This window comes from Propithecus coquereli, unplaced genomic scaffold, assembly GCF_000956105.1.
Source record: "Propithecus coquereli isolate 6110/MARCELLA unplaced genomic scaffold, Pcoq_1.0 Scaffold185, whole genome shotgun sequence".
Lineage (NCBI taxonomy): Eukaryota > Metazoa > Chordata > Mammalia > Primates > Indriidae > Propithecus > Propithecus coquereli.
This window is the reverse complement of record NW_012143301.1, coordinates 430,142-443,763: the sequence shown is the minus strand read 5'-3', so window position 1 is coordinate 443,763 and position 13,622 is coordinate 430,142. Positions and strand designations below refer to the sequence as shown.

The following is a 13,622-nucleotide window of genomic DNA, read 5'->3' as shown; positions in this document are numbered from 1 at the left end:
GACCAAGTTACAGATTGAGGTTGAATTTGAGACCCGGCAGGGGTCGCTGCTGCCTACTAAGAGAGACCCAAGTAAGCGTGGCAGGCAAAGCCCAGAAGCTTTGACATCACACTAAGCTCCTCCTTGCACGCACACATAACACACACACAAACATATACAGACACACACACACACACACGGACCGCGTACTCCTCTCTGCCCGCCCCTCCCCAGCAAGTGTGTGCCCCGGCGCAGCCACCCGGCGAGACCAGGAGTGCAGCGCCCACAGCCCGAGGGAACCGGCGCGCAGCGGTAGCGGCCGCCGCGGCTGCAGTCGGACCCGCTCGCCCCAGCGCTCGGCGGCGGCGGCCGGGACGCACGGCAGCGCCCCAGACTGCGAGCAACCGCGCCCGCCCCCGCCGGGGCTGGGGCGCGCAGAGCCACCACCCCGCAAGCTCCTGGGCCCCCTGCCACCTCTATGAGAGGAGGAGAAGCCAGGCGAAGGAGCAGGACGCTCGGCAGCCGGACTCCTCCGCGAGCCCCCTCCTCCCGCGCCCCCCGGGCGCCCGAGAAGCAAAATGCAACAGCGGCTCTTCGGCTGAGAGGGGAAGGGGCCGGCGCCATCCACTCGCCCGGAATCCGCTCCCCTCGGCGGCTGCGCGTCCCGGCCGCGGCCCCCCGGGCCCGGGAGTGAGCGGCGGCAGGAGGAGGAGAAGCGGCCGGCCCGGGGTTGGCCGGGCCTGAGGAGGAGGGACGGGGCGGGAGGAGGGCGCGGGGGGCGGGGAGGGGGCCCCGGCGGATAAAGATGGCAATGTCTCTCATCCGAGCGTGCCGCAGTCTGGCTCTCTCAACATGGCTGCTTTCCTTTTGTTTCGTGCATCTGCTCTGCCTGGACTTCACCGTGGCCGAGAAGGAGGAATGGTACACCGCCTTCGTGAACATCACCTACGCCGAGCCCGCGCCGGACCCCGCGGCCGGGGGGGCGGGCGGCGGCGCCGAGCTGCACACGGAGAAGACGGAGTGCGGGCGCTACGGGGAGCACTCGCCCAAGCAGGACGCCCGCGGGGAGGTGGTCATGGCCAGCTCGGCCCACGACCGCCTGGCCTGCGACCCCAACACCAAGTTCGCCGCCCCGACCCACGGCAAGAACTGGATAGCCCTCATCCCCAAGGGCAACTGCACGTACAGGGATAAGATCCGGAACGCGTTCCTGCAGAACGCCTCCGCCGTGGTCATCTTCAACGTGGGCTCCAACAACAACGAGACCATCACCATGCCCCACGCAGGTGAGTGGCCCCGGAGGGGGGCTGTGCGGGCGCGGGGGAGGGGAGCCCGAGGGGACAGAAGTGCCTAGAAGAATCCAGCGCCTGCCTCCCAGTTCCTTTCTGGGAAGTCCGTGCAGCGTGCAAGTCTCGTGTCGGTTCCCTGGACCTGTTAAGTTTTGCACCGCATCACTTTGGGGGGCTCACAAAGAGGAGAGGATGAACTGTATCGGGGAGGGAGGAAGGATACCGGAGAGCTTGGCACAGCGCCGCCTGCACGAGGGTTCGCGGTGGTGGGCTAACTTTTCCGAGGAGGATCTGGAAGGTGGGGTTTGGAGCGCAGGGCTCAGATACTGTTCTCGGGTAGTGCCCGGCCCCGCACCTGTTTAGAACGGGTAGATCTGATAACTCAGCTCTGTACTTGGGTCTGTGCATCAGGTATACCCCTGTTGCAGGCGTTTGTGTATCAGGAGGTGGGTAGGGTTACTTGCTGGCAGCTCACCACCCTGAACTTACTGCTTCAAGTCAGGTTTCAGCTCTTCTTGGGAGATTGAGAGTCCCCCCTGCTGGGTTTAGGCACGTCATAAATAATACTGTAAGTACTGTGCTCTGCTAGGCTGTCATCCAGAGAAACTGACAGGCGGGCACGATGGTAAATAATAACAGTCCTCGACAAGCCACGAAGAGCATGGTGGCGATAAAGTTGTAACTGCTTTTCCAGTATTGCATTACCCTTTGCCTAATTGGGAGGTTAAATATGCCGAAGGTTTTCTTTCTGGTAGGAATGAGGTGATTTCAATCTAGAAAGAATAAGCTTTTCTTAATGCTGGCAGGTGCCAGGACTGGAAATACGTTATGCCCCCAAACTCAATAACACCTGTACCTGACATAGGCAATGTTTCCGTGGTGGCAGGACCCCCCCCCAAAAAAGAAAAAGCCATAAACCACTAGTTTTAACAGACTAGCCTCCTTGGGTCCAGGGTTGCTCCTTGTGTTTATGTGCCTGAGAATTGGGCTCTCCTTCCCCAGAGGGGTTCCTGGGCCAAGGCTGTGGCATTCAGTGGGAGGAAGAAGGGGAGAAAAATGACAGATGCATTTTCTGAATGGAGTCTCCTAATCAAAAATGTTATTTTTTGAAAGCCAGATTTTAATAGTTACACTGCTGAAATGGAACACCAAGCTTTGACTACATTTGCAGGGGTGTTCTCTTTAGGGACAAGTTTCCATTCCGAGAGCTCATGTCACCTATTAGTGAAATATTCAATTGGTTTGCCTCCAGTAATCAACACCAGCTGTTTTAGTTAAGGAACTTTGTCAGCCTTAATATAAACAGGTGGGGAGGGGAAATGTTCCAGACTTCTAAAACACAGGCCAGAAAAATGCAGTGTGTTAATTAATGAAGAGGAGAAGCAGTTCGCTTCTTAGAAAAGTTACGATACAGCACTTAAGAAACATTTGATATGTTTTCTTGAACTCAACAGTTTTCTGTTGTACTCTGAAAATTGTACTCTGATAGTTGAGTCATGGGAGCGCTACTTAAACTTTGATATTTGCAGATGTTAAGGACTACGGAGAAGCACTTTAAGTCATGTAAAGTGTCTCTAAACATGTTGCTTAATATCTAAAACCTTCATGGGAGAAAGTGTGAAGGAGGGTTTTGGTTTTTTTTGTTTGTTTGGTTGGTTTTTTTTTATCTTTTAAACTCCAAGAAGATTGCTGTCTGACTTTGCAGGATTCTTTGTTTCTTTGTGCATATGCGTGAAATCTTAAACTCAGCTTCTTTGAACACAAAGTAAGAGGCATCATTTGTTCCTGTCTAAAAAGATTCTCTAGAACTGCCAACACATTGGATCAATTAATGGCTCCCGTTTTTAAGGAAAGCAGTAAGCTGCTTTTCCACACAAATGATGCTTGATTAAGACATAGTGGGAGTAAAAGGTTTAGTAATACTGTAGCTCGAAAGTCAAAGGCTAAAAAACTGCAAAGGAAATTCTCTGCTATCTAACTGTTCTGTTTCCAAAAATGTGTTAGTGCTGTATCTATCTGCTAATAGCCAGAAAACTCCATATTATCTTTCGACATTTTGCCACACCATAGGAGACTCAGAATACACTTTAGTCAGAGACTGCATTGATTTCTGCTACAGTGTTATTGTAAGAAGATACATAATGGGATAGTATAGTGATCCTTCACTTTACTCTGAAAGTCTTCTGCCTAAATCTGCCAACACCGGTCTGGCTGTCAATGCCTTATGCTTAGCTCCAGAACGTGAAGGCTTTACTTTTTCTAGTTAAATTTGAGCCAAATTCCTAAATTCAATTTAGGGAACTGTGTACAGTTTAGATGCTAATAAAATACCCTTATTTAGTGAAGTTGGGGTGAAATATACCAGACATTCCTTATATTTGAAAACTTTTTAATTCAGTCTTCAAAAAGTTAAAAAAAAAAAATGCAGAAGCTGATGTTATATCACCTCTTCTCTAGAGCCTTTATTTTTGGAACTGCTGGATTTCAGGTGAGGAGAAAGTCTGGATTTAGAGTTATGCAGTCCGTCGTGTAATATCTGTGCATTTGATGTAATACGACTTCAACACACCCAGTATCTTGAAATTTAATGAAATAGAAATATTCCTCTCTCCTTTTCATATACCCATTTTTTTCTGATTTTTTTCTTCTTAAATAATTTTGAGTTTCTGCCACTTCTGCAATTATTTGTCACTCAAAAAGACGTAGATTCTCTTGGGATAGACTAGTGGTTTTACTTTATAATTTACGTGTTTTAGCACAATATAGCAGCTTTATTGAAATATCCACATAGTGTGCAGTTGACCCATTTAAAGTATACACTTCAGTGGCTTTTAATATATTGACTGAGTTGTGCAGCCATCACCATGAATTCCAAAAAGAAATCCTTGTACCTATAAACAGTTATTTCCCATTATTCCTCAATCCCCAGCCCTGGGCAAACACTAATCTATTTTCTGTTCTCTACATATTTGCCTATTCTGTATGTTTCATATAAATGGAATCATGTAAGATGTGTGTTTTTGTGACTGTCCTTTTTCACTTAGCATAATGTTTCCAAGGTTCATCAAGGTTGTAGCATGTGTCAGTACTCTTCATTCCTTTTTACGGCCAAATAATATTTCATTGTATGGCTATATCACATTTTATTTATTCTTCAATTGATAGACCATTGGGTAGTTTCCACTTTTTGATTATTAATAATGCTGCTATGAAAATTCATGTACAAATTTTTGTGTGGACATTTCTGTTGGTTATATACCTAGGGGTAGAATTTCTGAGTCATATGACAACTCTATGGTCTCACCATTTGAGGGACTTCCAGACTGTTTCCCAAAGCAGCTGCACCATTTCACAGTCCCACCAGCATGGTATAAGGGTTCTAATTTCTCCACATCCTCATCAACATTTGTTATCTATCTTTTTAATTCTTACCCATTCAAGTGGATATGAAATGGTTTCTTCATTTTGATTTACTTTGCATTTCCCTGATGACTAAATAGTTGCTTTTTAATATACTCTTAATTCTTTCTTCTGCTTTTCATTTTGTTCCCTTTCCCCTTATGCCAGCCATTATTCGTTCTTTTCTGGACTCTCAATTCATATGCTTTTGTCCTAGGGAAGCCAAAAAGAGAGTGATTAATAAAGAAAATCTGCTTCTCCCTGTTAAAAAATAAAAAAGCCCATGGACCAGAGATTTATATCTCCCCTATAAAAGGATGTGAGGGACCACAGCTTTAGTGCAAGAGCAACAAGAGGGCTATACCAAAAAGCTATATAGGAGTGCATCCAACTAGTGAGAGCCCCAGAAGTGAACTTTCAGGTGCAGATAAAGGCAATGAGAACCAAATTATCTCCTTGGAGTTGTTCTGATGCCTGCCCATGAACTTTCTTTCAGTGATCTCTTAGGAAAATGATGATGTCAGAAACTTCTAGAGGAAGTTTAGGGGACTGGTTAATTAGGATTGTAGCCTCTAGAGTCAACCACCTGGATTTGTGTCCTGGCTCTGCTACTTTCTCACTGTGTATCTTTGAGCAAGTTACTCAACCTTTCAAGGCATCAGTTTCCTCCTTTGTGAAGTGGAGGATAATAACATCGTCCCAGTTGCTTGTTGTTGGAATTGAGTGGATTAATACATGTAGAATACCTGCATCTCCAGCTGGTGCAGAGCAGTCAATAAATCTTAACCCTTATAAGCATTGAATTCAGTGATGCACAGGAGCCACAAACTGGATCATCATGCCCCAGGCCCTCTGAGGCCCTGGCAGCCTTGGGAAAGAACTCTGCTCTAGAGGGCAGAGCACTTGTGCCAATTTCTGTTTGTGGCCTCAATGATTTGAGACAGGGTGTTCCCTCTGATGATTGGCGAACATTTTAACATTCTCCTGTTGCATTTGTACTTTCTCTTGGCTTAAATTGACATCTTGTTATAGCAAGGGCAGATACGATAAACACGGTAGATGGTGTACGTAGGCTGTTAGTGACTGAGTTGTGATGTTGGGGAAGTGTTGTGTTTTCTTTTTTTCCTTTTTTAAAAAGTGTGTTTTCTATCTTTCTATTTGTCTATGGGTAGTATATAGTTAAGAGGAAATTAGACATCTCTCTAGGAAGAACTTTTGGAAGACCTGGTCCTAAGAGCAACTTGGAGATGGGGGAAGGGAGGAGGTGTTTGCAGTAACTATTTAGAAAACAAGCTCAGCCCTTGGAAAGAAGGAGCCCAGGAGGGAGTATATCTATGTATTCTAGACTTCTTCGAGGTTGCAGGTGAAAATTTAGGAGATTTGCTGAGGCTCTTTCTTCCGTAGGAGGCTGCTAAGTGTTTAATTCATGAGTTCATGCTACCTTTATGGCCATTACTTTAATTGCTGAAGTCTACCTTTGCCTTAAACTCTGTTCTATAAAGGAACTAGCAGCTTTAATTTTTTTTTTTCAGAACTCATATTTTTCTAGAATATTTATGTGTAGTTTTCCTTTACATTTTCCTTTAAATGATGTGATTAAATCTTTTTTTTAGCATATTGTAGCCCTCCTTGGGTAGTAATAACATTGAGCAAATACTGTTTGCTCTGTGCCAGGCATGTTCTAAGCATTCATATGTGTATTAATTAAATTCTCACAGCAACACTGCGAGACAGGTACCATTATTATCTCCATTTCATAGGAGGAAACTGAGGCAAACTGAGGTGACTTGGTCATGCACGTAGTAACTGGTAGAGCGGGGCTTGCAAACCCAGGCAGTCTGTCTGCTGACTCTGTACTTACAGCTGCTGCTCGATATACCCTCTCAACTTGAAAAGATACTGTAACAGTTAGATGTGGGCAGGAATTACTTAATCATAGATACAGGAAGCCATCAAAGACTGATTCCTGTTTCAGAGTATGTTAACAAGTCTGTAGGCTAGATGCATTGTTGGCTTACAGGAATGCATTTCTGTAATGGGCGACATGGGATCTTATATTTGCGGCTTTCCTCCTCCGCACCTACCTCTGATTAATCATTTCTCTGCATGTACCTCTGATTAATCATCTGGCTTTGGGTCAGTCACTTTTTCTGTTCTTACCCTCAGTTTTATTTATAAAGTATGAGGTTTAGATCACTTGATCTCTAAGAGCTGTTTGAACTCTAAAATATATTTCTTATATATTCATAAATCAGGATAGTTATTTTAAAATTCAGATTTCTGGCTTTCTTAATCAGAAAACCCAGTGACAGGTGCCAGCATTCCTCCATGGCCTGAAGTGGCTGGAGCAGAGCAGGGGCTGGCTGTTTAGAGGAGCAGTGTGCCCTCTGGTTGGCCCAAGTCCCCATCACCTTTTATGGTCTGGCTCTTGGCTCGCTCCACTCGTTTATGTTCCCTGCTTCAACTCCAAGGTCAGTGTGTTTGGGACCCTAGCTCTGTGGAGTCGAACGAGGGTTAGTGAGGAGAAGTTAGAGAAAACAGACTTGGTTCAGCACAGGAAAATACTTCATAAGGATAGAAGCGTTTAGAAATGGAAGAGGTTTCCTTGAAAGGTTAAGCTTTCTCTGGCATTCAGATCGAAAGTGAACGGGAGTGTCATGGAATTGCTGATCCCAGGATTCATGCACAGAGTTCCAGTGGGTGACATTTTAAAGGCCTTCTCAAGCCTGAGCGTGCACGATTCTCTATCATTTAGGTATTGAAGAAACATATTTCTTAAGAGCCTCAGTTTCCACTTTATTTTTTTTGTATTAATACATCGGAAAAGCTATCATTTATGCTGGTCTTGATCTCCCACACCAAAACAATCTCACCCTTCCCACTTAGTGTGTATGTATGCGTGTATTTATTTATTTTGCACTAAACTGTAACTCTTCACCTGTCTCTCTGCTGGCAGACAGATATTCCATATTGAGGAATTCCAGGCCCTGTTATTAAAAGCCATAATTCATCCTAAGTGTTAAATAACATTCTTGGCAGTGTAACTTAATATGGCCTGGGCATTTCAAGAGGTTGTATGACATGGTTATTATACATTTTAGGTCATAGAAACACATATCTGGGAGATTTGGAAGGAATCCTATCTTCTAATCTTTAATGAGAATTCTATCCTCATCCCTCCTGGTGCCTCTCTTAAAAATCTTCTGGTTTCTCAAAAAGGAAGTAATTTTATGACCATGAAATCTGGAAAGGTCCAGAAAGAGCCTGGGGCTTTTTATTTATAGCTCCTCCTTCTAGTTTTCAGAAAGGGGTGATTATGCTTCTGATGCAAAGTTAATTTGTTTAGAAACCAGTCTCAACTTTTAAAAAGGAGCTCACTCATTATTGTTGCATTTCGAGATATTAAACTTGGCATATAAAGAATTTAGTATTTTGATAGCACCTGAAAGTCTTCAGTTTATCCACAGAAGAGATTCTTCGTCTTGTATATGCTATACTCTAAGGAGGATCTTATTTATTGCTGAGTAATGGAAGTGATGCTGGCATTCTGTGTATATGATAATGTAAATTGAGAGATGCTAAACTGGAATTAAAATGAAATTCAAATCCAGTTCAGATTATCTCAGCCCTTGAGGGTTTTGTTGGTAACATAAAACCCAGAGAAACAAGGCAGCGTTGTGCTACATGATCGTTCTTCAACTAATTCACGATTATGGTGGTTCTATTACATAGAAGCCTTGTCTATAGATATAATATGACCTTTACTCTTACTTTAAACTTGGAGGGATTCATCACTTGGCAGTTTGATTTGTGGTAGGATAAATGTGCTTTATATATTGAAGCCAAAATATTAATGATTATGGTTATATCTAGTTCCTATTTTTTTCTATAATAAAAGAAGAAAATTGCAATTCTTTTACCTTTTCAAATTTGTGGTTATAAATTGATTTCTATAAGTAGTCTTTTTTGCTTTGCCTATTCCATAATATATAGTGGTATTTAGAAAAACTTTTCACTAGGAGTAAGCATCATTTGTCATACAAGTAAAGCGTATGCCATGGAGTGTTAGGTGTTTTCATATTCAGTGTGTGAACATTTATAATAGACATTTAAAAAATTTTAGAAATAATTTTGTATTAAATGTACAGCTTTTTCATGTTCTTTCTAGGCAGAGATATATAATGAATACATATATTAGGTAAGAATGTCTTCAGGAAATGTTTTTTTCCTTAACTGATTCAGCCTGGTATCTCTCTCATAAATGGCTTTAATGTGCATAGTCCACTTACATGCTATTAAAAAGGCTAAGATTTGAGGTTTTCTGGAGGTGTTGTCAGTGGATGTACACAAATGCCTTTTTCCCCACTTAACTCTTTCCTGGTCCCCGCTTTTTACAGAAGATAGTTATTGACCATTCTATAGCCATAAACTGACAAAACCTACCTCAGAAATATAATTCCAGATGACCCAGAGAATAGTGGAAGAGAAAAGATACTTTCCCCTTCATTGATCAGGAAGATGCTTGGAATGTTTTTCCTCCCAGATACCCACAGGGCTGGCTGCCTCTCAGGTCTCCTCACTAATGTGACCTCGTCAGGAAGGCACTCCCTAGCCGCTCTCTTTGAGTAGCAACCCACCCCCTCCTGCCCCTTCCCAGCACACCCTACCCCTTCCCTACCATTAACATGTTCACTGTCTGTCTCCTCCCACCAAAGTGTAAGCTCCAGGAGAGCAAGGCTTTTAGACATTTTTTATCCACAGTTAACTTCCCGAAGCCTAGAGCAGTCCCTGGCACACCGAACTTGCTCAGTACACATTGCTAAATAACCTGGACGCTGGGAAGATGGCCTATGTTAATATGTTCATCTTTAATTTCATGAAAAAGTATAATTCAATGCCATCAAACATTTTTTCTTAACTTTTGACTCATAAATGAAGTTGGGGAAATTCTAATTTGACTCTCCCATTACAAATGTGTATTCATCGTGTAGAACGTGGCATGGAGTGGGTGCCTGATTCGTGTCCTTGGTCTAAGGGGAAAAAGCCATCCTGGTGACAAACAGAAGGATGTAGGGTATCAAACAAGTTGGTAACCACATACAGTTCTGTGCCTGTGCTCATTGTCCTGCCACTTTAAAAGAATACATGTAACTTTTTTATTTTAAATGAAAGACATATGCTGTATAGAAAAATCTGAAAATAGAGAACATTTAAAAAGAGAGGAAGATAATAAAAAACAACCACAACCCAACCACTCACTTACACTAGTATTTTTTTTCCGTTGTATTTACTTTTACCAAATCTGGAATATAAGCATGTATGTTTTTGTAGCTTTTAAAAATTTAATGGTATATTTTGAAATTTCCTCAAGGCTTCCATGATATTACTGTGATGTTTCCACTTTTCTCTTACATAAATAATGCTGCAGTAAACATTCTTATGTAGCTAAACATGGGTTTATATCCATGATTCTTAGTTCAAGTTCCAGAATATGGGGTTAGTTAGTCAAAGGCTGTTTGTGTGTAGCTGGAGAGCAGTTTTCTTTTCAATAGTCTGTTTACTGAAGTCTTCAAGTGTATGCTCACTGACTAGTGTGGTGCTTCTTTGAAGGAGAAAAAACATCTGTTAGGTGTTGGTGGCGTTGCTGCTGTGAGGGTCCTGTCACAGCTTTTCAGTGTCACTTCGCTCTAAGCTGGACTAGTTTAACAGCTGAGGCAAGACACAGAGGTGAAGAATCAGAAGACGTGAATCCTAAGCGATAGAATCATTACAACTGTTGGAACCCCTTCCTGTTCCCCTACACTCTTGCGTCTGGGGGATGCTGAATGCAAATCGAACCAGAAGGTGGGAAACTCTGGTTTTAGTTGTGGTTCCACCTCAAATTGGCTTTTCAGTTGGAAAGTCACTTCCCCACTCTGGGCCTCATTTTCTTTCACTTGAAAATGGGGAGCAGTCGGCTTCCAGAGGGGAACTTGGTTTAGATCAGTGATTCTCCACCCTGACTGCATATTGGAATCACCTGGGGAGTTTAAACATTATGGCTGCCCAGGTCCCACCTGCAGAGATTCTGATGTAATTGGTCTGGTTGGGGCAGGGGACCGCCCAAAGGTTTCTAAAGTGCAGCCAGGGTCGACAGCCACTATATTGGGTGAATCTAAAGTCTCCTTCAAGTTTTTATAACACATGGTTCTTTATTAATTATTTAAAGAAATAGTGTTTCTCCTTCGAAAGTATCAAAATCCTATGTGGAAAAAAATTAGTTGTCTTTTTTTTTCCAAGGACTTGTAACAATTAGGAGAGTATGTACTCTAAGAATCACTTCGATCATGAATCAGTGATTCACTAATAGCTAGATTTTGGAGACCAGCAGGAAGGTAAACGTGTGGCAACCACAGCAAGTACAGGAAAGCACAAAAGTTTCTGTAAAACAGAAAAGGTACAACAAGTCAAAAATGATTAGACATTTTAATTAAATTGGGTGAGATTTCATTTAGATGCTAGATATTCATTATCTTGATTTCGGTCTTCTAAGCTTAAGAGGTGGAGATACCATGTTATTTTTATCAAGTAGGAAGTCCCTCACTCGACCCATTGCAGTTGTCATACCCAGTTTGGGAGGCAGAATAGGGTAATGGTAAGAAAGAGGATTCTGGTACTCAAGTGACCCAGTTCTGGGTTCTGATACAATCACTCCCCTCGGGAGAACAGAAAAGCAACCCAGGGCTGGAGATAGCAGCTTGAAGACATTCATTTGGTGAGGCCAAGATCCACCATTCTAGCAAGCGAGTGGGAGTGGAGAAAGAGCCACCCAAACCTGCAAGTCTTGCTGGGCAGAAAGGGTCTGGGAGCTCAGGAAGCAAGTGTTCATGCTTTGGCGTCCTCACCTGTAAAATGAGCCTCGTGTATTACCCGTCAGAGCCATTGTGAACTCGTATACTACATGGTGCAGTAAGGGGACAACTCTGAGCATTTAAATAAGTGTTAACTGTACTTATTGTCAAAAGAAACATACCGTGACTCAGACCACATCTTACCACTGTTATCACCAACTCTGGCCAGACCGTCATGGGCACTTGCCTGGACTCCTGCTGTCGCCTCCAGCTGATGCCAAGTTTTCATTCCTGCCCCTGCAGGCAGGAATGTGTTCCTTGTACCACAGACAGAATGGACTTTTAAAAGTATAAATCAAAGGCAGTTGCTCCCTTGCTCAAATCTTCCAGGGGCTTCCCATGATACTTGGAACCAAGTTAAAGTTCTCGCCGTTGTCCCAGGGCCCTCTGTGATTTGGCCCTTGCCTCCTGTCCCACCTCTTTTCCTACCACACTTCCCTCACTGCTTTCCAGCCCTTTCTGCCTTCTTGCTGGCCTCAAATACTCCAGGCTCCCCCCACATCAGGCCTTTGGAACCCTCTTTTTTAAGATTTTTTAAATAGAATTATTATTTATTCACACAGCAATTCATTATTTAAACATCTCTTTATCCTCTGAAAGATTAGAGAATGACTCCCAGATAAGAATATCTAGTAGCCATTTGTGTATTTCCCTCATTTTTATCCCACTCATTATTTTTTAAGTTCAGTTTCCTTTCATGCCAACTGTATTTGGAGAGAACTGTGTTTCAGCAGAGCACAATTTGGTGACATCATAGAAGCTTGGGGTTGTATTGTTCAGGAGAGCAGGGAGAGTAACCAGTCACCACCCTCAATTTTTGCACCTGTCCCCCCGATATTTGTATCAGTCACCCCTTCCCATCATTCCACACTCTGCTCGGTTACCCCCTTCTTCAGAGAATTTTCTCTGGCCACCGTGGAAAAAAATTCATCTACTCGTTCTCTCTTCTAGTATTTCCCTTATTTTTCTTATCACTACGTGAAATTCATTCATTAATTTACTCTATTGCTGTCTGTCTTCCCTATGGAAACATAAACTCCACGAGGGCGGGGTTGTTCTCTTCTTAACAGCTTTATTCCGAGAGCCTGGCACAGAAAAGGTGTCTGGTAAATAGTGATTAAAAACATGAATGAATGACAAGACTACGGCACCAGCCACAATTCTCAGGGGCACTGCTCACTTAAGGGATGGAGTAAGTTCCTTATATTATATATACTTTATTTGCCTTATGTTGAAGGCAACATTTAACTGAATGATTAAAAACTTGATTCTATACCCTGTCCCTAGGAGAGCTATTCTTGCTGGAACTGTGGTAGGGAGTTAATCTATTAATATTCTCTAACCTGAATTAAATCCCTCATACAGTACCTCCCAATAGGCCCTTACCAGCTCCTGAGAATAAAGAACTAGAAAATAATCTGAGAAAAGTAGCTGGGCATAGTGCTGCCTAGATGATCTTACTGGGGTTTGGGGATCTGGTGGACCAAATACTTTAAGGGGCCCTGAATGTTTCCAGAAGGAAATCTTACAGGTGGGTAGTAAACCCTACCTGGATAGATATGTGTGTGAATCTGTCTTCTTGTTTACACACTGCTTTATTACAGATGAATTTAAAGTCAGTGGGGCAGAAGGAAGGATGTCAGGATTCTGCTAAGTGGAAGAAATGGCAAATGACAGATGAGATGTCAGGTTGTGACCTTTTGGGCAACGAGAGGACTAAGAGGGAAAGCTTACATTTTCTCCCTAAAGCAGAATATAAAAAGTGGCATTGGTTAAAGCTGTTTTGTGTTACAGTAATCAAAGTGTACTTTAGAATGAATTTAATCTCCTATATATTTGCATGCCCTTATATTTTAGCTCTGAAGAACCATATGCATAGTTTGAAGCAATTAAGTGATATCTTTGTCATTTTAATAGTTCATTTCTATAGATATTACCATATACTGTATCATTACTTTGACGTTCTTCTGCCTCTCATAAATGTATTGTGTGAAACTAATTCCATGTTACTGGGTTTAATTCTTCACATGGCTGTCTCTCCATGTAAAGCTAGACTGTGAGCTTC

At 42.8% G+C, this 13,622-nt stretch overlaps 1 protein-coding gene across 1 annotated transcript in view; it reads left to right on the top strand.

Moving 5' to 3' along the window:
- Positions 1–784: 784 nt before the first annotated feature.
- The window catches only part of RNF150 (ring finger protein 150), a 261,357-nt gene continuing 248,519 nt past the window's right edge, over positions 785–13,622 (top strand). Inside the window, exon 1 of the mRNA XM_012642742.1 lies at positions 785–1,265. Within this exon, the coding sequence (XP_012498196.1) occupies positions 785–1,265 (481 nt within the window). The remainder of the gene's footprint in view (positions 1,266–13,622) is intronic.